Below are 25,110 nucleotides of genomic sequence, written 5' to 3'. Positions count from 1 at the left end.
TCACAATAAATAAAATTAAACCCTAAAACCAAATCGCCATTGTTGCTGTTCAAAAAATAATACATAATCCATCATAAATCACAGCGCAAAACAATGCAAATAAACTAAGAGTTACAAAAGTGATGTAAAATTTCAGTACAAATGATTGCTACAAGCAAGTGCTCAGTGAAAGTCCAAGATAAAGTGCTGAAATGCCTCACAACTTCAAACTCATGCAGTGAACTGTGCCTATCAGCCTCTTGTCCTTGCACTTACCAAAAGATGTGGACAACTTCGCAATATTGCATGTGTGTGTAATGGTCTGTATATGATAAGTGGGGGAGGATGTCATATCTCCTGTACTTTGTGGCTTGGCACTCATAAATGGAGAAGAGAGAATCCCAATAGTGTAATATAGCCTTCTTTATTAATGGAAATTATTCAAATTACACTTAGTGTTGCAGACAAAGTATTGGGTAAAGCATAAAATAACAGGGCAGTCAAACACTTAGTCCGAGTCCGTACTGCGAGGCAGGCATGGAACGCAAACCTCCACATGCGTTCCACCGCTTAGCCAGATGTGACGTCACTGAGGAATCAGAATCTACGTTGACGCATTTTGCCACTCCCACAGGGCAGTATCAAAGACAAAGATTCCTTGTTGGAACGCAAATTAAATAGCCTTGCACGGAAAACTTCCGTTCACATGACCCAAATATAATGTCCATTTGGGTGTACTCAAACTCATGCAGTGAACTGTGCTTATCACCCTCTTGTGCTTGCACTTAACAAAAGATGTGGACCCCTTAGCAATATTGCATGTGGGTCTAATGTCTCTATATGGTAAGTTGGAGAATGTCGCATCTCATGTATCTTGTGGCTTGGCACTCATAAATGTAGAAGAGAGAATACCAATAATGTAATATAGTCCTGTTTTATTAGTAGAAATTATTTAGATTACACTTATGGCGCTTTTCCACTGCATGGAACCGTACCGGTTCGGCACGCTTTTGTGCTTTTCCACTGCGGTACCGCATGATATAGGGTCGGAACGGTTCGGTACGGTATAGGTTTGCTTTTCCACTGCATGGAACCGAACGGTACGGTACGGCTCTGAAAAAACAGTACCTACTCGATTGTGGTTCCAACAGGTACCAAACTGGTACCATATCCCACAATCCTTTGCATGCAGTCACTACTAGCCACTGATTGGTCAGAGAATCACACCCACCCCGTTGTTATCCCACCCACTTAACTTTAGTACTACTTTAGTGGAAAAGCAAACCTATACCGTACCGTACCGAACCGTTCCGGCACTATACCATGCGGTACCGCAGTGGAAAAGCAAACCGGGCCAAGCAGGGCTGAGTAGAGCCTAGCCGGTACTTGCAGTGGAAAAGTGCCAATAGTGTTGCAGACAAAGTATTGGGTAAAGCATAAAATAACAGGGCAGTCAACCACTCAGTCTGAGTCCATACCGTGACGCTAGCATGGAACGCAAATGAGACGTCACTGAAGAACCGGAATCTACATCAACTCTTTTCGCCACTCCCACAGGGCGTTATCAAAGAAAAAGGTTGCTGGTTTCTCAGCAAGGTAAATAGCCATGCGCGGGAAAACTTCCGTTAACATGGCCCAAATATAATGTCCATTAGGGTGTACTCGGCTTCGTAGTCAACCAATTTTTAGATAAAACATCTTACATTAGAATGTTTGTATTCCAGACATAAAAACCGATGATGAAAATATATATTGATAATAATAAAAAATAAATATTAATAAATTCTAATAAGAAAAAAATGAACAATTGGAAACATTGTTAAAATTAGAAATTAAGGTTCTCAAAATACCTTTTTAAAAAAAAAAAAAATGTGTAAATTACCAATTGGGAAGAAAGCAATTGAGGTCCAGTTCTATATTCAACCCCTTGGGACTTTAACCAATATATCCACTTAGTTTCATTTTGGGATATACCTTTTTTCATATTGCTTCCCCTCCAATTGGGTATTATCCTATCTATGTTACAGAACTTCAGCAATGTTGGGTTCTGATTGTGAGCCAATCTAAAATGCATGGATAGGCTGTAATTCTTAAAGCCATTTCTGATATTGTTAGTGTGCTCTCTCAGCCTAACTCCAAATTTTATAGTGGTCCTCCCAACGTACTGGAGCTTGCATGGACATTCAAGGAGATAAGTTACATGCGTGCTCTCACACAAGATGAACTTATTTAGCTTATATGTTCTTCCTTTTACTTTTGATGTGAAGTGTGTAGTTTTCCTAATTCTATCATTAAAGTAGAGTTCCACCCATTTTAGTAACTTTAGATGTATGTAATCCCCTTTAAAACGACTTTTACCAATGGAAACTTTTTTTTTTTCTTGCTAGGAATACCTTTTTTCTTCAAAACCAGTCTAGTTACAGTTACTCTTAGTGGTGAGTGCAAGGGATGCACTTTATAGTGAGGTGTATGGGGGCTACAAAAGGTGGGCTATATGATGCAAAGTAAAAGGTAGTGGGGGATGCAGATTGTGCAGAACATGGGGTAGGGGGAATGCAGAGGGTGCAGAACAAGAGGGATGCAAGGGATGCTGACTGTGTGATAGTGAGGGTGGGGTGGTGTAGAATTTGGAGGATTTGGGATGCAGGGTATTCAGAGTATGGGGAGGGGGGGTGCAGAATGTAGGATAGTTGGGGATGCAGTGGCTGTAGAATGCGTAGGGGGTGTGGAGTGCATGTCAGGACTGCTAAAGAGCAGAAAGAGCAGTGGTCCTTAATTGTCACCCTGCTAAAGGGATTTTAAGTTTCAGGCTGGAGTACAATTAAACAGACATGCTATGTTTTTTGGCACCCTGCATTTATCTTGTGTACAGAAAGTTATATTTGGGGCTTAAAGCTGAACTCCATGCAAAAAGGGAAGTTCCCCTTTAAGGACTCACTCCTGTAGCACATTTGGCACTTTTGGGGGGGGGGGGGTCGGGGTAGGTACCTGGTTTTGACAGGCACCTGCTCCCACTTCTGTTCCAAGCACCGCGGCGCTCGGAAACTTAAGTTCTCCTCCCTTCCTCTCCCCTGCAGTCTCCTAGGACACTGACAGTCCCAGAAGACTGCATCCCCACCCTTCACTATGCACCGTGCGACTCGCTTATGCACAGTGGGCACCCGGCTTTGAAGCTGCAAGCTGTCACAGCCGGGTGCCCATAGTGAAGATGCTGGTGCCCCAGAGGGAGGACAGAGGATGAAGACGGCTAGGCTGAGTTCACCGCTGGACCATGGGACAGGTGAGTGGAAGTCAGCATCTACACTTTTTGTAGCTGCTGACTTATTTTTTTGACAGGTGGCTGAAACACCTGTTAAAGTGCGAGGGACAATGACTAGAGCAAAAATGCATGCCTTTTTTTTTTTTTTTAATAGCTAGATCGTGGAGTTTCTGCTTCACTTGAGCTTTTAGAGTTCGGTTTCCAAAATGGTTAATTTAGCATAGGGATAGATGAGTTTGAGAAATAGCAGTTGTTAGGAATGTTGCGCAAAAAAAGTAGAGAAATAAAGTCATGAGAAGGGAGAGAACAAAGGAATGAGGATCACCTTAGGAACGTTTGGAGAAGACATAAATTGTCAGATATGTCAAAAAGACACATGGGCTCCTAGATTCATTTTTTTATATTTGTTGTAACTTTTTTTAAATAATGAAGTAAGTTTTCATCTTGGTTCATAGTTTGCCCTGTGCAGGTATGTCTTATTATTGTTGGTCTATTCTCTGTGACCAGTCTATTAAAGAAGCTTTGTTTCTCTTCCATTAAGTATCGGTGTATAGGCACCGACCTTTGTTTTTGAGGAAAGTGAAAATGGAGGAGAAGGACATCAGGTTTCAAATGTAGAGAAAGGTAGAGGTTTTGTATAAAAAAGGAATACGTATCTTATAAATGTAGAAGATCACGTATTTGTGATTTTTATCGTATCTTGCGGGTCCATTTGTGAAAGGCAAACTTGTTTGCTAAAATCAAAAAGAAAAAAACTTGGGCTTGTGGATAATGTATGATAAAAAAAGGAAAAAGTTTAACAGGTGTATTAACCTCCAAGCTGCTGCTGACAATAAGGTGACTGTGTCTTTAAATAATAGAACCAACAATAGCGCTGCTAATAATATCAAATCTCAGATATAAACATTCATGTGCAAAAAAGTGCTACAATGCAATAAGGTGCCTCAGTGCAATCGTGCCAATAAACCATATACATAAATAAGCAAAAAAAATTGCACACTTTTGTAAAGTTCATAAAGGTGTTTAAAGTGCTCCAATAAATAAGATCACTCTGTAAGGTGCTTCAAACATGCTCACTGGTGCTCCCCTTCGGTGTCCCCACTCACCGAAAAAACGTGTAACTGAAGCCTGTGTCCTAGTGCTGCTCCAATGTACGTCAGAGTTTGGGAGGGTAATTACACCCTGGTATATGATGAGCACTCTCTCTCTGTGACCCAAATGAAAGAAGAGATCTAACAAATTCTTTATTAGAATAATATCCACTTATATTTAAAAACAGCTTTGTTCCTCCGTGCGGCTCTGTTTTTTCCTATGTGGCTCGGCGTGCGTTCCACCGGCCGGAACTGACGTACGCTTGATATCACGCTAGACGTGTTTCACAGGCTTCAGTTATACGTTTTTTTCGGTGAGTGGGGACACCGAAGAGGAGCACCAGTGAGCACGTTTGAAGCACCTTACAGAGTGATCTTATTTATTGGAGCACTTTGAACACCTATATGAACTTAACAAAAGTGTGCAATTTTTGCTTATTTATGTATATGGTTTATTGACACGATTGCACTGAGCCACCTTATTGCATTGTAGCACTTTATTTGCCCATGAATTTTTATATCTGTGAGATTTGATTATTAATAGCAGTGCTGACACATGTTGTTATAAAACTTGTTTGCTAGTTGTCTAGAAGTGGTCTTTAAAGCAGCTTCCTTATCAACAGGGCCGCTGTCACTTTTTTAGGTCTAATCAGGGCCAATTCCAAAATGCATTTTTTTGGGATGCAGTTTAAAATGCCTTTTTATTTATTTTTCGGAGTTGCTTGCTCCTGCTATGTGCAATAATTTTTGCCTTCTTTTGTGGTGAATCTGAATATCATTAGTTATCACTGTTTTTTTTTTTTTTCCAAGTCATAGAAACATACCATTTTTTTCATGAACTGTTTTCTTGCTGGTGCTGTTCTTTGGGACAAAGGTAGTATGTACCTTTTTATATAAAATATTTTTTTCCAGTAGTCTCTAAACCCACGGGTTTATCTTGTAAGTATTAAATACAGGAGAGCTCTTTTCTGAGCTTGTTTAAAACCTTTTTACCCTGTTTAACTTTATTTATGTGCAGCTCTTCACTGATTTATTTTCTGTATCAGACTCCTTTAGGGTACAGTACCTGCAACTTATGTCTTACATGAAGACTCCCCAGTATAAAGCTGGATTGCAGCAACTGTTACAGAAGGAAAAGGTATGTGGTTTTTTTGTGTTTTTTTGCCGACATTGCACGTTCTGCCAGCAAACGTTTAATATATAGATATGTTTATCTTTTCTATACTGATAGATTTATTTATTTTTTAAACTTTTAGGCAAAAAATTCTCAGCTGCTTGGTGCTGCCCAACAACTTCTTACACATTGCCAAGCTCAAAAGGAAGAAATCAAGAAACTGTTTCAGCAGAAGCTGGATGAGGTATTGTAAACCGATGAGCCAGTTTTTGTTTTTTTGTACTTGCATATGGGAAGTATTCATATTAGGGCTTTTGAACACAGGCACCAAAAATGCCTAACCTCTTTAGTCATTAACCAATTCCCTCCCGCAGTACGTCATAGGACTTCTTGGGCTTTGAGTGGGGATATCTGATTGATGCCTGCAGCTGGCAATTCCCTTCACTGTAAGAACAATCATAGCGGTTGTTTAGCTGCTTGATTGTTCTTACAGGCGGCTGGAGGGAACGTTTTTTTTTTTAATCTCAGGCTTTGCAGCCTGTAGGAGAGATCTGGGGTCTTATTGACCCCACATCTTTTCATAAAGAGGTCCTCTCATGCCCTATTCCTATCACAAGGGATGTTTTTTTACTAATCTGGATCCAACCAATTGAATTTAATGGGCCTGTTCAAACAGGCACATACATACCAGTAAAGTAGCACCTCATTTAAATCAGTAAAAATAAATAAATCAAACACACATCTGTATTACTGGTCAACGTTTTTTGCACATAAGCCACAACAGTCCTAAATTATTTGGCATTAAAAGATCTAGAAGAATTTCTAGATACGCGATACAGACTATACTCATGTTTTTTGAGCAGGAACTTTCTGCCAGGAAGATCCATCTTTCAAACATCAATACCATGTGCAAGTACCCTTATGCTGTTTTTACCAGTAATTTTATTAAGAGTGCAGTCAAACATTTGCCTTGGAAAATGTACATTTTTTTGCATGTCAGAATGTGCATTTTTTGGTATGTCATACATGTGTTGCTTTTAAAAGCAATTTAAAGTGGGCAGAGGTTTCCTGTGTTTCAAAGTTTTTAAGGGAATGCCTGTGTAACAGCGTTTCAAGGAAAATGTGCTTAGAACCTTGCTAACAACATTTTAACAAAACTCCCTAAATTGTAAAACGAGCCTGGCTCTCGTTAGAAGAATTGCATTTAAAGTGGTTGTAAAGTCCAAAGTATTTTTTTATCTTTATACATTAAGATAAAAAGCCTTCTGTGTGCAGCAGCTCGTCCCAGCCCCTCTTACCCGAGCCCCCTCTCTTACCCGAGCCCCCTCTCTTACCCGAGCCCCCTCTCTTACCCGAGCCCCCTCTCTTACCCGAGCCCCCTCTCTTACCCGAGCCCCCTCTCTTACCCGAGCCCCCTCTCTTACCCGAGCCCCCTCTCTTACCCGAGCCCCCTCTCTTACCCGAGCCCCCTCTCTTACCCGAGCCTCCTCTCTGTCCAGCGATGTTTGAGTGCTTCAGCCGTCCATGACTCTCTCCCCTGATTGGCTGAGACACAGCAGCTGCACCATTGGCTCCTGCAGCTGTCAATCAAACTCAGCCAATCGGGAAAGAGGGGGCGGGCTGAATGGCAGCTCCGCGTCTGAATGGATACACGTGCTGCAGCTTGGCTTGGGTGCCCCCATAGCAAGCTGCCTACTGTGGAGGCATTTAACAGGAGGGAGGGGCCAGGAGGTCCAGCAAGGTATCCAAGAAGAGGAGGATCCGGACTGCCTTGTTCAAAACCACTGCACAGAGGAGGTAAGTATAACATGTTTGTTATTTTATTTGTAAAGTCTCATTTTCTTTTCCTATCACTTTAAGGGTGCATTCACACTGCCCAGGAATGGTTTACCTCCTTGGTCCAGTTCATTTGTAGGAGTGTTCTGAACCATGCCCGAGACCACTTGGAAGAATATGGCCCAAGCACAGCTCACATGTGGTCTGCTGTGGTTTGCTTCTCTGTGAGTGCAAACTGTGCCTGAGCATTAAACTCCTCATAGATCCCTGAGCACAGAAGTGCAGGTAATATTGTGGTCTGGTTGGCATAGTTGATGATGGAAGGGGGATTTTGAACACTTAAAGCCCAGTATGATTGCAGACCAACTGGGGAATACTGAGGGGGGGGGGGGGTGGCTGAATTAAGCTTAGACATCGTTCAGTTCAGGCAAGTCTAGTGAGTGTATCCCTACTCACTTGCTTGGCATTTCTTTTTTCATGTGTGTTAAAATGCTTGAAAACAGAGGTGTAAATGCAGCCATATCCGAAATATATTTAACATGCTACAAAATTTCACTTGCCATGGTTTTAGATGTATGACACCCATTAAAAAAAAAAAAAAAAAAAGACAGCGTTGCAAATAAATGCTCATAGTCCATAATGTGTGCATCTCCCCTCCCATACATACTTGACATTGATTTTTGACTTTGCAGCTGGGAGTCAAGGCCCTTACTTACAGTGATCTCATTCAAGCCCAAAAGGAAATCTCTGCTCACAACCTACAACTGAAGGAACAGAGCCGACAGCTAGAGCAGGAAAATAGTGAACTTAGAAACCGCAGTTTGCAGCTGGTGAGTAAAACAAGTGGAATTAAATTGCAAACCAAGGCTATAGGAAGAAGGTAACCTGATGGGTTTAAAAAAAAAAAAAAAAAATCTGCAACATGTTGAGAACATTTTTGAGGATAAAATTTCTTTGTGTTTTTCAGTTGAAGGCACGTTGTGAAGAATTGAAGCTGGATTGGAATACACTGTCCCTGGAAAATCTGATGAAGGAAAAATTGGCACTGAAAAACCAGATTACCGAGAAGCAGAAGCACTGCTTGGAGCTACAGGTATGGTTGTTGTGCTGTAGCTGTTTAAAAAAAAAAAAAATTCAAAAGCTGTTTAATTTACACAGCTAATCTTAAGCACTTTTCCACCAGGTCAATTTTATAACTGTGCTCATGGTAAAATCTGCATTTTTTTATACTAGAAATTTACTTTAAACCCCCCAACAAATATTTTTTATTTTTTTCAAAAAGCACAGGACCTGTAGAATAAAATGTGGTAGTTGCAGTTATTTTTTATGTTACACAATATTTGTGCAATTGATTATCACATATTTTCAGAAAAAAAAATTCTAAAATGAATTTTAGTTCACACAAGCACAATATACAGTGCATTCACAAAGTATTCTGACCCCCCCCCCCCCCCCTCCTTTAACTTTTTTTTTTTCAATTTTGTTATGTTGCAGCCTGATTCTACAGTGTGTGTGTTTTCAGGTTTTTTTTTTTTTTTTAATCAGAAGAAAGTTTTTTTTCTCTATCGCTCATTGACAGACGTAGTCTTCTTGATTCTCAAGAGCTGGGTTATGTTGTCTCCGCAGGAGTAGGACTAGGCAGAAAGACAAAACGTTCTGGCTCCACCCTAGGGGCAGTCCCTGAGGGTATATCCTCCCTCTCTCTGCTACAGGGAATCAGTTTTTTTCTGTCTAGTCAGGAGTAAGGACCTAAGTTCCTTGCTGGGATCTTTTGGTCCTGGCAAGACTTTTTTTCTTTAAGAAAAAGACATTTTTTAGGTAGTTTTCTCCAGTGTTTTTTCCTGTGAGATCTTCAAGCAAAAATGCCGGACTGGGCGACACTTGTGGTCACCCCAGCCGGCCTACGAGCGCGCGCAGACCATGGCATTGCGCTTGGTCGGCCGCGACATATTCAAGTAAGTATGCGGGGCCGGGCGACGGGCTGGATGTTGAGATCCAGTGGTCACCCCGGTTTCTGCCTACGAGCGCGTGCAGACCAGAGCTCCGCGCTGGGTCGGCCGCGACGGAGTCCCAGTGAAGGGACTGACTTTGCGAGTTAAAAGTCTCGTTTGGACGCCAGGTACCAGAGAGTCGAGGCGTCCACAAACCCCCACCCCGGTGGAGAGGGTATTGTGAAGAGAGGGTGCCTGTCGGTTCGGTATGGTGAGTAAACGTTCCCTTTTTTCCTCATTATGAGGCAGTATATATTATGGGCCCCTCCATATATGGTCAGTATATATCTGATACTTACAAGTCCCCCTAGTAATACAGTATATGTTTGTGGGAAATGGACTTGGTTCAAGAGCTAACACTCTACCCAGCAGACTGTAACATTACAGCAGACATAGGAGGTATAATCCTACCTTATGTGTAGTGTATCTCTGTAGATCCATATATCACCTCTTAGCAGAGTGCAGGTGGATGTGCTGGGAAGACGATATCGGCGGTCCGCCGCCATTTTGCCGTAGACCGAATACATGTATGTCCTCAGGTCACGTCGGCCGCCATGTTTTTGGAGTCTTATGTCTCTTCTATGGGGGCGGCCATGTTTTGTGAGCCCAGCCACCTCGTGGAGGGCTGGGAACGCCGGAAGGCGTACACAGGGGGCGGAGCCACGCCTTCTACCCGGGAAAAAGCAAACAGCTCCTTCCAGTCTGTGTAAGACAGACGCTGACTGCAGTTGGTTGGAAACTGCACTGCATCGGTTGGTGAGCCTTGGGGGTCCCTCTCTCTCTCTCTCTCTGGGATCGAGAAGCAGATACTCTGAGGGGCGCTATTGCGCTAGGGGGAGACACACAAAAAAAAAAAAAAAAGTTTTTTTGTTTGCTGGCAAAGGTGTCCTGTATTAAACATGGACCCTGCCACTCATGTATCTCCTCCGGATCCCCTCGAGGGGTCTGCGGGATCCTCCAGCACCCCATTGACAATTGAATCATTGTCAGCTATTATGGAAACTTTTGTGTCCCGGGTGGAAGTGGCTTGTCAGGGACAGGGCGCAAGAAAGCGACCCCCGCCTAACCCCTTATTATCTGAAACCTCGGATTCAGACTCTGAGCCTATTTCTGCAGTTGCAGGTACTTCATCTGGGATTGGTGTCTCGGGTCCTGTCTCTTCAGACAGTGAGGAGGATGTTTCGGCATCCGCCATAGCCCGAGAGGAAGCGTTGGTAAACGCACTCATTGTATCTGTTCAAGAGACCTTAAGGTTACAGGGTATTCCATCAGAAATAGCTGAAACTGAAATCCCTTTTGGGACTAAAAAACGCATCAAAGTGGCGAAGGTTTTTCCATTGCCCAAATGTTTTGGCAATCCAATCGAAGAAGAATGGCGTCTGCCAAAACGCACTTTTACTATTTCTAAACGCATTGACAGGCGTTATCCGTTTGAGGAAACCCTTATTAAGAAATGGACAGAACCACCTGTGGTGGATTCACCAATTGCTAGATTGAATAAAGCCACGGTTATTCCTTTAGAAGACGCTCCGTCTTTTAAAGATCCAGTGGATCGCAAGATAGAAGCTATGTCTCGCACCATGTTTTCCTTGATTGGATCAGCTTTCAGACCTATAATAGCTATTGGTCTGGTTTCGCAGGCTGTAACTGAATGGACCAAGTGGTTACGCCGGGACTTAGAAGAAGTCCCTCAGGCGGTATCAGATTTGTTGGAACAAATGATACAGGGGTTACAGTTTGTGTGTGATGCGGCGTTAGACGCCACTCCATTAATGGCGCGAGCATCAGTCTCAGCAGTGGTTCTCAGGCGTACACTGTGGCTAAAAGGTTGGTTAGCCGACCAAGGTTCCAAAAAAGCATTGGCTAATATCCCCTTTTCAGGAGAGCGTCTATTTGGAGCCAACTTAGATGAGATCATTAAGGATCTCACCGGTGGAAAGAGCACCTTTTTACCGCAAAATTTTAAAGGTAGAGGAACTCGTCAAAGACGAGGGCCTTCTTTTTCTGCTCACAAGAGGTTTTTTCGTCCAGCGGGTGAAAAAACTAAGTCCTCCAAAGCTCCTGCAGGAGGCGTCAGGGGTCGTTGGTCGGGCAAGCAAAAGCCCGCCCCCTCCAGACCTGAAGATAAACCATCCAAAGCCTGAAGGTGCGCCCCCACCCATAACTGGGGTGGGGGGACGTCTTCGCCGGTTCCCGGATCCATGGCTTTCCAGAATCCCGGACAAATGGGTTTGCGAAGTCATAAGGTCAGGGTACAAGATCGAGTTTCGATCTCTCCCACCGGCGCGATTCTTCCCTTCCAATATCCGACTATCCTCAGATCGTTTAGAAGATCTGCGGAGAGCAGTCACAGATCTACTACAACAAGGCGTGGTAGTCCACGTTCCTTGGACAGAACGGTTTCAAGGGTTTTATTCAAACCTGTTTACAATACCCAGGAAAGAGGGCAAAGTGCGTCCAATTCTGGACTTAAGAGCACTCAATTCTTTCGTCAACATAAGAAGATTCAGAATGGAGTCCATTCGCACGGTAGCAGCCTTCCTGCATCCAGGGGATGTCCTAGCGTCCATAGACATCAAGGACGCCTATCTTCACATTCCCATTTTCGCAGGACATCAGCGTTTTCTACGCTTTTCCGTAGAGGAGAACCACTATCAGTTTGTGGCGTTACCTTTCGGTCTCGCCACGGCTCCGCGGGTCTTCACAAAGGTGTTGGCCCCAATGTTGGCACTTCTGCGCCAAAGAGGTATATCGATTCTAGGTTACCTAGACGATCTTCTGCTTCATGCAGAGTCTCCTCAGACCTTGCTACAAAACATAGAAATTACTATGATTTCTTTACAGGAATTCGGGTGGCTGGTGAACCAGCAAAAGTCATTTCTGGTTCCCACCCAGAGGCTCGAATATCTGGGTCTAATTCTAGACACAGTCAGGACAAGAGTTTTCCTTCCGGTAGGGAAACTCCGAAAGATTCAATCAGCAGTCCAGTTGTTACTGTCCAACAGCTGGTCTTCCCTTCGGACTTGCATGAGGGTTCTGGGGTTGATGGTGGCTTCGTTCGAAGCAGTCCCATTTGCCCAGTCCCATACCCGAATTCTTCAGCAAGAGATTCTTCTCAGATGGAATCGGAATCCGGAATCCCTGGACAATCAGATACGATTGAGCAAACAGACCAGAGAGTCTCTGGTTTGGTGGCTTCGGTCTCCAATGCTCAGCCAGGGAAAGTCATTTCTGCCAATATATTGGACGATAGTGACCACGGATGCCAGTCTATCCGGATGGGGAGGAATCCTTGGTCAGTTATCTGTCCTGGGACTTAGGCCCCCGGAAGAATCCAGGTTACCGATAAATGTATTGGAACTGAGAGCGATCAGACTTTGTCTGATTCACTGGACCGAGCAGCTCCAGGGCAGCCCGGTTCGGATTCAGTCGGACAATGCCACGGCCGTGGCTTATGTCAATCACCAGGGGGGCACCAAGAGTGTCCGAGCGGCCAAAGAAGTGGCTTGCATTCTTCGCTGGGCGGAACGATTTGTTCCAGCAATCTCTGCGGTGTTCATTCCGGGGGTGGAGAATTGGCAGGCAGATTATCTCAGCCGTCAGACCCTGGATCAGGGGGAATGGTCCCTCCATCCAGACGTTTTCCACCAGTTGTGCCTACGGTGGGGCACCCCGGATGTGGATCTGTTGGCATCACGATTCAACAGGAAAGTTCAGAGATTCGTGGCTCGCTCCCGCGATCCTCTAGCAGAAACCGCAGACGCACTGATCGCCCCGTGGGGGCAATACCAGCTAATATATGCCTTCCCTCCTCTCGCGTTACTGCCAAGACTTCTTCGCAGGATAGAGGAGGAAGGAATCCCAGTAATCCTGGTAGCTCCGGACTGGCCTCGTCGAGCTTGGTACGCCGACATGGTCAGACTGGTGGCGGACGTCCCGTGGAGACTTCCTCTCAGGGAGGATCTACTGTCTCAGGGACCGATCTTCCATCCTGCTTTACGATTGCTGGCTTTAACGGCCTGGCTATTGAGACCCAGGTGCTGAAGGACAAAGGTTTGTCAGCTTCAGTTATTCCTACTCTAGTTGAAGCAAGGAAAGCGACTTCCAGAAAGATTTATCATCGCACATGGAAGTCCTACATTGCATGGTGTGAACCTTTGGGGTTCCGTCCTCGGTCTTATTCGATTAGTCGAATATTGGCTTTTCTGCAACAAGGGGTTGAGCAGAAACTGGCCTTGAGTACTATCAAGGGTCAGGTCTCAGCATTAGCCATCTTCTTTCAGAAGCCTTTGGCTACTCATTCCTTGATGCGGAACTTCATCCAGGGGGTGCGACATCTGGCTCCGCCAGTGCACGCGCCGTTACCCCCCTGGGATCTTAATTTAGTGTTGTCGGTTCTTCAGAAACCTCCCTTTGAAGATATTGGGGAGATTCCTCTACCCACGTTGTCCCAGAAGGTGGCCTTCTTGGTGGCTATTACTTCTGCACGCAGGGTGTCAGAACTGGCCGCATTATCTTGTCGTTCACCATATCTGGTGGTTCATAGAGATAAGGTGGTTCTTCGTCCGAATCCATCCTTCCTACCAAAAGTGGTTTCAGAATTTCATCTGAATGAAGAAATTGTATTACCTTCCCTGTGTCCTAAGCCCAGTCATCCTCGGGAGTTTGCTTTACACTCCTTGGATGTGGTCCGGGCGATCAGGGTATACTTGAAAACGACAGACTCGTTTCGCAAGACGGATTCACTTTTTGTGATCCCAGATGGACCCAAAAAGGGGTTGCCTGCATCTGCCGCGACCATTTCCAGATGGATCAGACAGACGGTAGTGCAGGCTTATTCTATTAAGGGTCGGGAGCCCCCGTTCCCTGTTAAGGCGCACTCCACTCGGGCACTTAGTGCGTCATGGGCCTTTCGCCATCAGGCGTCAGTGGTCCAGGTGTGCAAGGCGGCTACCTGGTCGTCGGTGCATACCTTTTCTAAACATTATAAAGTTGATGTAATGGCATCGTCTGATGCCTCATTTGGCCGCAAGGTTTTGCAGGCCGCAATTTGAGGAGACCAGTGGTCTACCTCGAGGGTTTTTTTCCGTTGGAAAATTTTTTCTTTAGTCTCATTCTTTGTTTATAAGGAGCCTTTAAAACTTCTAGTTTGGCACCGGTTGGGCCTTCTAGATTGGATTTGATTTTGTCAATCCCACCCCTCATTTGTGGCACTGCTTCTGGATGTCCCAGCTCTTGAGAATCAAGAAGACTACGTCTGTCAATGAGCGATAGAGAAAAATGGATTTTTGTAAGAACTTACCGTAAAATCCTTTTCTCTTAAGCTCATTGACAGACGTAGTACCCGCCCCTCTATTATTGAGTTGGGTTGGGTTAAATTCTCTGTACTGCTTTAAACAGAACTGATTCCCTGTAGCAGAGAGAGGGAGGATATACCCTCAGGGACTGCCCCTAGGGTGGAGCCAGAACGTTTTGTCTTTCTGCCTAGTCCTACTCCTGCGGAGACAACATAACCCAGCTCTTGAGAATCAAGAAGACTACGTCTGTCAATGAGCTTAAGAGAAAAGGATTTTACGGTAAGTTCTTACAAAAATCCATTTATTTGAACACATTCAAGCATGCATGTTCCATAAACAATCACAAAACAATGTAAATTTGTAATGTACAAAAACAAATAGTCAGTTGCAGCTTCCAAATTTATAGAGCTATGTACAGAAGTCAGCTCACCGAAGAGAACATTCAACCCCAACTAGTGGCTAAAAACAAAAATGTCTGTACCAATAGAGCACCACTATGGCACAGTCCAAAGTCCGATAGTACTAACCAACATTACGTAATCAAATGATACAACAGTTTAAATATTTTTTTTCTCAATCTACACTCAATACTCCATATTGACAAAGTGAAAACCTAATTTTAGATATGTCTGGGAATTTATTAAAAAAGGAGAAACTGAAATATCACATATCATTGGTATAAGTATTCAGACCCTTTGCAACAACACTTGAAACTTCACTCGGGTGCCTCCCATTTCTCTTGATTGTTGCTGAGATGTTTCTATGCCTTGATTGGAGTCCACCTGTGGTAAATTAAATTGTTTGGACATAATTAGGAACTGCCTATTCCAAGGCCCAGATCTGGGGAAGGCAAAAAGATAAATAATTTTGGCACAACCAGTACTCTACCAAGAGCTGTGCGCCTGGCAAAAACTGAGCAGTCGGGTAGAAGGGGCTTAGTAGACCAAGATCCTGATGGTCACTCTGAGCTCCAGAGGTACTTTGTGACGATGGGACAAAGTTCCAGGACAACCATCAGTGCAGCCCTCCACCGATCTGGGCTGTATGGCAGTGTGGCTATATGGAAGCCTATCCTCGGTGCAAAACACAAAAAAACACCTGAAGGAGACTCAGACTGTGAGGAACAAGATTCTTTTGTTCCACTCGGATTGCTGCGGCAATCTGTCCAGAAGTGGAAGCGGGTACCTGTCAAAACCAGTTTTGGTTTTGTCTGAGCAAGGTGGTTCAGCAGTGTCGGAAGATTGATTTCCATAACATTTCTCTGATGGCTTTCTCTTTCCTTTTCATGGTGCTTTTATCTGGCTCTTATTTCTGAAAATATGGCAGATGCATAAGTAGTAGTAGAAGAGTTGACTAGTAAAAATTGACATGTAATTTCAAAAGTAAAATTAATTTTTAACCACTTCCCTACTGTGCTATAGCCCCCCTGCTGGCTGATCACACTGCTCACAAGTAAAGACATTTTAAATCCAACTCACAGCACAGGCCTGGGAACATTAAGGCCAGCGGACATAAGAGAGCCTGCACAACCCCTGCCGCCTCTAAAAAGCTGCCAAACATTTGCAGCCCACTCACAAATTATGTAGCCATAGGCCTCTTCTGCTGTACTTCTCTGCCATTTTCCTTGTACCTAACAAACTTTGTTATACTAAAAGGAAAGACAGCCCAGACCTGCCATTTATTCAGGGGCGTGAGACTAGATTACTGGCTGGTGGCTTGTGGTGTTATGAATGAAGACTAGTGCGGTCATTCACAAACACAAATCCACAACACATAACTGCTACTACCCCCAGTCTGTTTCAGACAACTGTGCCCAGACTTGCTTGCCTGCTATTCTGGGGAGAGTGACTATTTATAGGACCATTAACCACTTCAGCTTCGGAAGGTTTTACCCCTCTAAATGACCCGGCCATTTTTTTGCAGCACGGCACTGCATTGCTTTAACTGACAAATGCGCGGTTGTGTGACGCTGTACCTAAAGGATAGAATTGATGACTCTTGACCCCCCCTCCCCCCCACAAATAGAGCTTTCTTTTGGTGGTATTTGGTCAAATCTATTTTTTTCCATCAATTTAGGCAAATATGTACATATTCTGCTACTTATTTTTGGTATAAAAAAAAAAAAAAATCAAGTGTATATTGATTTGTTTGCGCAAAATGTATAGCGTCTACAAACTATGAGATACATTTATGGACTTTTTTTGTTTTTGTTTTTACAAGTAACGGCGGCGATCAGCTATTTTTAGCGGAACTACGATATTGCAGCAGACAAATCTGACACTAAGTGAGACTTTTTGGGGACCAGTGACACCACTTAGGTAATCAGTGCTAAAAAGAATATGCACTGTTACTGTACAGATTAAACTGGCAGGAAAGGGGTTAACACCAGGGGCGATCAAAGGGTTAAGTGTGCTACTAGGGAGTGCTTTCTAACTGTGTGGGGGCAGTGGATGCACTAGAGAAAGAGATCTGAGTTTCAGCTTAACTGAAACACAACATCTTTTTTTCTCCCTGACAGAACAGCTGTCTGCCTTGTTTACATAGGCAGACTGCTGTTCTGTCATTCCACCGAACGATCGGTGGGTCCCAGGCGGTGCATGGCCAAGACATACATGATTTTGCGCAGCTTGGCTACCCTGCTGCAGTACAGTGGGTACAGAAAGTATTCAGACCCCCTTAAAATTTTCACTCTTTGTTATATTGCAGCCATTTGCTAAAATCATTTAAGTTCATTCTTCTTCCTCATGAATGTACACATAGCACCCCATACTGACAGAAAAACACAGAATTGTTGACATTGTTGCAGATTTATTAAAAAAGAAAAACTGAAATATCACATGGTCCTAAGTATTCAGACCCTTTGCTCAGTATTTAGTAGAAGCCCCCTTTTGATCTAATACAGCCAGGAGTCTTTTTGGGAAAGATGCAACAAGTCTTTCACACCTGGATTTGGGGATCCTCTGCCATTCCTCCTTGCAGATCCTCTCCAGTTCTGTCAGGTTGGATGGTAAACGTTGGTGGACAGCCATTTTTAGGTCTCTCCAGAGATGCTCAATTGGGTTTAAGTCAGGGCTCTGGCTGGGCCATTCAAGAACAGTCACGGAGTTGTTGTGAAGCCACTCCTTCGTTATTTTAGCTGTGTGCTTAGGGTCATTGTCTTGTTGGAAGGTAAACCTTCGGCCCAGTCTGAGGTCCAGAGCACTCTGGAGAAGGTTTTTGTCCAGGATATCCCTGTACTTGGCCGCATTCATCTTTCCCTCGATTGCAACCAGTCGTCCTGTCCCTGCAGCTGAAAAACACCCCCACAGCAGGATGCTGCCACCACCATGCTTCACTGTTGGGACTGTATTGGACAGGTGATGAGCAGTGCCTGGTTTTCTCCACACATACCGCTTAGAATTAAGGCCAAAAAGTTCTATTTTGGTCTCATCAGACCAGAGAATCTTATTTCTCACCATCTTGGAGTCCTTCAGGTGTTTTTTAGCAAACTCCATGCGGGCTTTCATGTGTCTTACACTGAGGAGAGGCTTCCGTCGGGCCACTCTGCCATAAAGCCCCGACTGGTGGAGGGCTGCAGTGATGGTTGACTTTCTACAACTTTCTCCCATCTCCTGACTGCATCTCTGGAGCTCAGCCACAGTGATCTTTGGGTTCTTCTTTACCTCTCTCACCAAGGCTCTTCTCCCCCGATAGCTCAGTTTGGCCGGACGGCCAGCTCTAGGAAGGGTTCTGGTCGTCCCAAACGTCTTCCATTTGAGGATTATGGAGGCCACTGTGCTCTTAGGAACCTTAAGTGCAGCAGAAATCTTTTTGTAACCTTGGCCAGATCTGTGCCTTGCCACAATTCTGTCTCTGAGCTCTTCAGGCAGTTCCTTTGACCTCATGATTCTCATTTGCTCTGACATGCATTGTGATCTGGAAGGTCTTATATAGACAGGTGTGTGGCTTTCCTAATCGAGTCCAATCAGTATAATCAAACACAGCTGGACTCAAATGAAGGTGTAGAACCATCTCAAGGATGATCAGAAGAAATAGAAAGCACCTGAGTTAAATATATGAGTGTCACAGCAAAGGGTCTGAATACTTAGGACCATGTGATATTTCAGTTTTTCTTTTTTAATAAATCTGCAACAATGTCAACAATTCTGTGTTTTTCTGTCAGTATGGGGTGCTATGTGTACACTCATGAGGAAGAAGAATGAACTTAAATAATTTTAGCAAATGGCTGCAATATAACAAAGAGTGAAAAATTTAAGGGGGTCTGAATACTTTCCGTACCCACTGTATATATGCGGCAGGCAGTCCAGAAGTGGTTACAGTGCATAGACCAAGTTGGATGGTAGGGAATTGTCTAAGACTTTGTATGTTTTTTCCTAATTATTTAGAAACCAGAAAGAGGCCATGTTTTGTAATAGTTTAGAGAAATTGGGGTTGGTCAGGAACCTAATTAATTTGTTAAAAATCTGAGCTGTTCTCTATGGCTAGGACAAAAAAATTGCGTGGGCAGCCTTGAAGAGTACACTGTCAAGAATGGGAAATGGGTGAATGAAAGCCCAAGCACCCAATAACCACTTGTGGCATGTAGTAGAGTCCCCTGATCAAGGTGAGAAAGGAGTCTGGAAAGCCATATTTACTTAAGATTTATAAAATAAAAGATTTTTGTTTTTTTTTCTTGATTGTTTTGCAACTTGAATATATGTAGCATTCTTGGTGCAAGAAACATTTTGCAAACAGTGGAATTAACAAGAGTGGGCATAATGAACTTTGTCCCACTTTGTGGTTGTATTCATTTTAAAGCGTGACCTTTTTGGGGAGAAGTCACAGGCACACATGCACTGTCTTGCTAACCATTTTCGTACCTGCCATCCCCACAATGTCCCAGTTGTACTGTGGGGCCATAATGTTTACACCCTGCAGTACTACTTATCCTGTTATAAAGTTAGGATCTGCTTTAAAGGTGAGCACACGTGGGCATAATCTGCCTTATACTATCTGAGTATAACCAGTCTGAGGTAGACCTTGCCCACTTGTCCTTTCCTAATGCACCAGGCGGTGCTGAAGGATGTGGCTACTATAGCAGCTGTGGTGAAAATATTGCTAGCAATGCAGCCTTTATCTGTTTTAGGCCTACATTTTCTTCCATGCATACTGTTACTCTTTACAATGTTTCAGTAGACAAGGGCCACAGAGAAGTAGTAAGGTGGCCATAATTAGATCAGAAAGCACCAGTTTAACATGCTTGTAGATTTTGGAAGAGGTGGGGTAAGAAATCCATAAGAATTTAAAGTTGTGTCTTTATGTAGCTGCTGGTGGATTGAATCCACACCGTTTATATCTAAAATATGTGCATCTTACAAATGGTTTTTGTTTTGCTTTTCTTTAGATTAGTATTGTTGAGTTAGAAAAATTACAAAGGCAACATGAGCTGCTTCAGCTGAAGTCTTCCACTTTGCCAGATGATCCCCCATCAAGCAACAGTCGCTCTAAGGGCAGTTGTGGTGCTCGCTACTCTACTGATGCTACACATGCACGTGTGCATCTCCCTCAGACCTCCATTCCCAATGGCTTAAGCCCAGAGCTTTCCACAAATGGTCATGCGTTGCACTATGAGATTTACCATTCAGGTCGCAGTGGTGGAAGTAGGCCAAGCTCAAAAGAAAGTACTCCTTCCCACACGGATCATTCGGACATTGTTTCAAATACACCAACACATTTATCACGACACAAGGGAGAGAGGACTGCTGGACAATCTCAACCAGACTACACCCGATACTCACCTGCTAAAATAGCCATGAGGCGCCATCTGAATCAAGAGCCAACACCTAACTGCAGAAATGCAGACTTCAGTCACAGGTGATTTTATGAAACTTTACTGTTTTGTTTAGCTGTTATGTCAAGCAATTTTATTTTTTCTTGTTTATGATCAGTGATGGTAGTGCTTTTATGGGCAGAACTTGCTTATGCAGTTATTTATTATTCATCACATATCAACTTTTCCAAAACACTAGGTTATATCTTACATTGCATACTTTTGCGATTTTGAGAAGGTTTTATCAGGGGTGCAATAAAAACAAATTTGGTAAACCTTTATGCATTATTGGCTGCTAAGGCTTTTGGGATGCTGCTATAATGTAGTTGAAAGCGAAAAGATTGTAAAACTGTTTGGCATAGCCTGGTATTTGCCATTAAATGCATGTAATTCCAGAAGTAATTGTAATCTCTTTTAACCTCTAAGATTTACCAGGCCATTTCTTGCGATACGGCACTACGTTACTTTAACTGACAAATTGCGTGGTCAGGCGACACTGTACCCAAATAAAATTTGTTCTCCCCCCCCCCCCCCCCCCCACAATTAGAGCTTTTTTAGTGGTATTTGATCACCTCTGCAGTTTTATTTTTTGCGTTCTAAACAAAAAAAGAGCGACAATTTAAAAAAAAAAAAAAAAAAAAAAACCCACATTTCCCTTTTGTTCACTGACACACAGCTTCAAGTCTTCAGACCATTGGGTATTATGATGTCTCCCTTCAGAAGTAGGACTAGGTGGAAAATTTTTTGGTTGCGCCCCTGGGGCAGTCCCAGTGGGTATACCATCACTTCCTGCTGTAGGACTCTAGTTTTTTCTGCCTAGTCAGAAGTAAGGACTTGGCTCTCTGCTGGGATCTATGGTCCTGGCATTTTTTCCTATTTAAATTTTTTTCACTTTATTATTTTTGTTCCTGTGTGAACTACAATAAACAGCCAAACTAGGTGACGCACTGGATATTCTAGATCCTTACAGTCTTCCCAGTCTGGCCTGCGAGCGTGACCTGACTATTAGCTTCACGCTAGGTTGGCCGCGGGATAGCCCCACTGGACGGGGGCTGACTGAGTAAAACACCCTGCGAGGTCACATAGCCCTGGTCACGATAACAATCACGACCAGAGTCTCAGCGTACCTCAGGCTGCAGCACCCCCATTCCAAGATGATGCGGTGGACTGCTGGGAGTGGCGCCTCCATGGTGACCATGACATGGTAAGTAGTGTCGTCCATCCGTCCCCCCCCCCCTTTCCTGCGGAATTGCTGGCGTGGTTGCGGGCCACCTCCTGGGGATGGTAGGCCCCTCCTGTGTCCTTCCTCCCCCTTTTTTCCCCGTTCTCCTTTTGCGGGGTTCCCCCCTAAGTTGGTGCCCTCATCTGTTCCCTGTCCCCCCGGCCCCTTTTGGGGGCATGGGTAAATTTGGGTAGGGAGGCTGCATGGTGCTGGGTTGGGGGAGCCGTGGGTGATGTCTGTCGGCCCCCTGTAGGAGTGTCCGTACCTGTGAGCTGCAGGGGTGGGGGGTCCCTGGGGGGTGGTCTGTGAATATTTCCATAGGGTCCGGGGCAGCAACGCTTGATGCTGTCATTTTACCATGGTCTCTGCATTCCTGGCTTCGACGGCCATGTATGTGTAGTCCAATGGCTGCATGGGCCTCTAGTGTCAGGTCAGCGTTTCCTCTTCCCAGCAGTGTGGCAGACCATTTAGGCGCTCTCCAGCTCGGGTGGTGAGTCTCTGGGGGGTTTCTGTCCTTCCTCTGCTGTGTATACAGCACCGTAGGTCCGCTGATTCTTGTGGTGTCCCAGCTTTTTTTTTTTTTCCTTCGCTGAGCACCGCATTTCCGTTTAACCCTTCATGGTCATGGAGCGTGTTTCACCACCCAATCCACTCCTGGAAGCTGCGGGACCCTCGGGGTCTGTTTGCCGTGCAGTCGCTTGTAGCCAAAGTAGATATGGCCCTGCAAAGGAGACCTGGTAAGAAGCCTTCACCTGTATCCTCTGCTTCCTCAGATTCTGAGGTGGATTTGGCCGCCGGGGACGAGAGTCAGCCCACTGGGTCTGCTTCCACCCACGCTGAGTGCTCAAATGGTGAGGATGATGGTGAGGTGATCAAAAAAGTGCTGGTGGAGGCCCTGATTGTGTCAGTGCGGGAAACTTTAAAGTTGGAGGAATCAGCTGCAGCTGAGTCGGCGATGCCGGTGCAATTTGGCACCTGCAAATCTTCCAAGGTGACCAAGGGATTTCCCTTTCCTGCCTATTTTGACGAGATTGACACTAGTCATTGCAGTTTCCCGAAACGCATGGTTGGAATACCCAAGTGTTTTGCTTGGAGATATCCCTTTGAGGAGTTTCTTCTAAAGAAACGAACGGTTCCACCGTCGGTGGCCTCTCAGGTTTCCAGGCTAAAGGCCACACTTTTGCCAGTGAAGGGTTCCCCATCTTTAAGGACCCGTGGACAAAAGAGCGCTGAGGCTCTGGTCTGGTGCCTCTTCACCAAGGCTGGTTCAATTTTAAGACTGGTGTTTGCTATCACCTTGGTATCCCAAACATTAACGGAAAGGGGCTAAGATTTTGCTTCAGTATCTAGAGGGGAGTCAACATCCTTCTGAGCTGGTGGATCAGTTGATCCGAGGGTTACAGTATATTTGTGATTCGGCCCCTTGGCCGGCAGGGTTTCTGTGATGGCGGTGATCCTTCACCGCTTGATCTGGCTGAAGTACTGGTCAGCTGACCAGGCTTCTAAAAAAGGTAATGACTGATCTTCACTTTCGTAGGTGTCCGGTCCCTCTATGGAAGAGTTCATTAAGGGCCTCACGGGAGGCAAGAGTACATTGCTTCCGCATTGATACACGTTAGGAGGGGAGCCCTTGGGGGAATCAAAAATGGAGAAGGATCTGGGAGTCTTGGTTGATAGATTAGGCAACAGCATGCAATGTCAAGCGGCAGCTGCCAAAGCCAGCAGAATATTAGCATGCATAAAGAAAGGGATGTATTCCAGAGATAAGACTATAATCCTTCCACTTTATAAAACTCTGGTCCGACCGCATCTGGAGTATTCTGTCCAGTTCTGGTCGCCAGTCCTCAGGAGGGATGTGTTGGAGCTGGAGAGAGTCCAGAGGAGGGCAACTAAACTGATTAGGGGATTGGAGGACCTTAATTATGAAGAGCGTCTGCAATCATTTGATTTATTCTCCCTGGAGAAGAGACGCCTGAGGGGGGACATAATGGCAATTTATAAATATCTCAATGGGGATCTCAGCTTAGAAAAAAAGCTGTTCATTCGAAGGGATTGCATGAGGACAAGAGGGCATACAATGCGATTAGAGGAGAAGCGTTTTAACCTCAGGCAACGTGGGGGGTTCTTTACTGTTAGGGCTACAAGATTGTGGAATTCTCTACCACAAGAGGTGGTTTCTGCGGGAAGTATGATGGCTTTTAAAAGACTCTTAGACGTACATCTCAAGGATCAGGACATTAAGGGCTATGTGAGATGATTACAGCCACACACACCTACACAGGTTGAACTGGATGGACTATTGTCTTTATTCAACCTCACCTACTATGTAACTATGTAAGCTGCTAAGGACAAGGAACCTCGACGTAAGCGGAGTCCCTTCTTTTCGGCTCACAAGCGGCCCTTTTGTCTGTCTGGCTCGCAGAAAAAGGGCTCAAGATCCACCTGTAACTTTACAGGAGGCTCCGAGAGACCATAGAATGTCAAGTCCAAGGTGGGCACTTTGGGTTCCGTGGGCAAGCCTTCTCCAGCCTGAAGGGGCCCCATTACCCACATTGGGGTGGTGGGAACGTCTTCGCTTCTTTCCAGATCCGTGGACCTTGCTCATTCGGGACAAATGTGTCCACGAACTGAATTCAGTTCAGTTACAAGATCGAGTTTAGGTCCTTGCCTCTGGCAAGGTTTTTTTCCTTCCAACTTACACCTGTCTCCGGAGCGGCTACATGGCCTCTACAGAGCTGTGCAGGACCTGCTAGCACAGAGAGTTTTTGTGCCGGTCCCAGAGTCAGAAACCTTTCCAAGGTTTTTATTCAAATTTGTTCCCAGGAAGGAAGGCAAGGTTTGTTCGATCTTGGATTTCAAGGCTCTGAACCCCTTTGTGTGGGTTCATAAATTTTGGATAGAGTCCATCCGCAGGGTAGTAGCTTTCTTTCATCGAGGAGATCTGCTGGCTTCTATCGATCTCAAGGACACTACCTTCATATTCCAATATATGGGGCATCAGCGTTTTCTTTGTTTTACCATGGGTGAGGAGCACTTTCAATTCGTGGCATTACTCTATTGTCTGGCTTCAGCTCCTCGAGTGTTCACAAAGGTTTTGGCCCCAGTGGTGGCCTTGTTGCAGCAGAAGGGGATTGCTCTACTAGGTTACCTGGATGATCTTCTGCGTGCAGAGTCTTTCTCGACTCTAGAAGCCGACTTCGACCTTACGGTGTGAACTCTGCAGGAGTTTAGGTGGACACTGAATTTTCAGAAATATGCGCGGCCTCCGTCCACAAAGCTGGACTACTTGGGTTTAACGCTGGTTTCAGCATCAGCCCGGGTGTTTCTTCCTCAGATGAAACTTCTGAAGCTACAGGATGCTGTTCGGCTCCTGTTGTCCAACCATCAATTGTCATTCAGGCCTTGCATGCAAGTGCTAGGTCTGATGAAGTCCACCTTCGAGGCGGTTCCGTTTGCGCAGTTCCACACCAGACCTTTGCAAAGGGAGATTCTGATCAAATGGAACAAGGATCTGCTGTCATTGGACAATCTGATTCTGTTGATTCAGGGTTCGAGGGAGTCTCTCCGAGAGT

The 25,110-nt window shown here is 44.7% G+C and overlaps 1 protein-coding gene across 2 annotated transcripts in view; it reads left to right on the top strand.

The window, feature by feature from the left end:
* The window catches only part of DOT1L (DOT1 like histone lysine methyltransferase), a 352,682-nt gene that overhangs the window by 226,476 nt on the left and 101,096 nt on the right, over nt 1-25,110 (top strand). For both annotated transcript variants that reach the window (XM_082247290.1, XM_082247289.1), the window contains exons 16-20: nt 5,376-5,467; nt 5,586-5,687; nt 7,912-8,049; nt 8,187-8,312; nt 19,891-20,360. In XM_082247290.1, the coding sequence (XP_082103416.1) occupies nt 5,376-5,467; nt 5,586-5,687; nt 7,912-8,049; nt 8,187-8,312; nt 19,891-20,360 (928 nt within the window). The remainder of the gene's footprint in view (nt 1-5,375; nt 5,468-5,585; nt 5,688-7,911; nt 8,050-8,186; nt 8,313-19,890; nt 20,361-25,110) is intronic.

The sequence above is a fragment of the Pelophylax lessonae genome, assembly GCF_965119305.1.
Source record: "Pelophylax lessonae genome assembly, chromosome: 1".
NCBI classification, from domain to species: domain Eukaryota; kingdom Metazoa; phylum Chordata; class Amphibia; order Anura; family Ranidae; genus Pelophylax; species Pelophylax lessonae.
The sequence above is the reverse complement of the archived record's forward strand: the minus strand, read 5'-3'. Positions and strand labels throughout refer to the sequence as shown.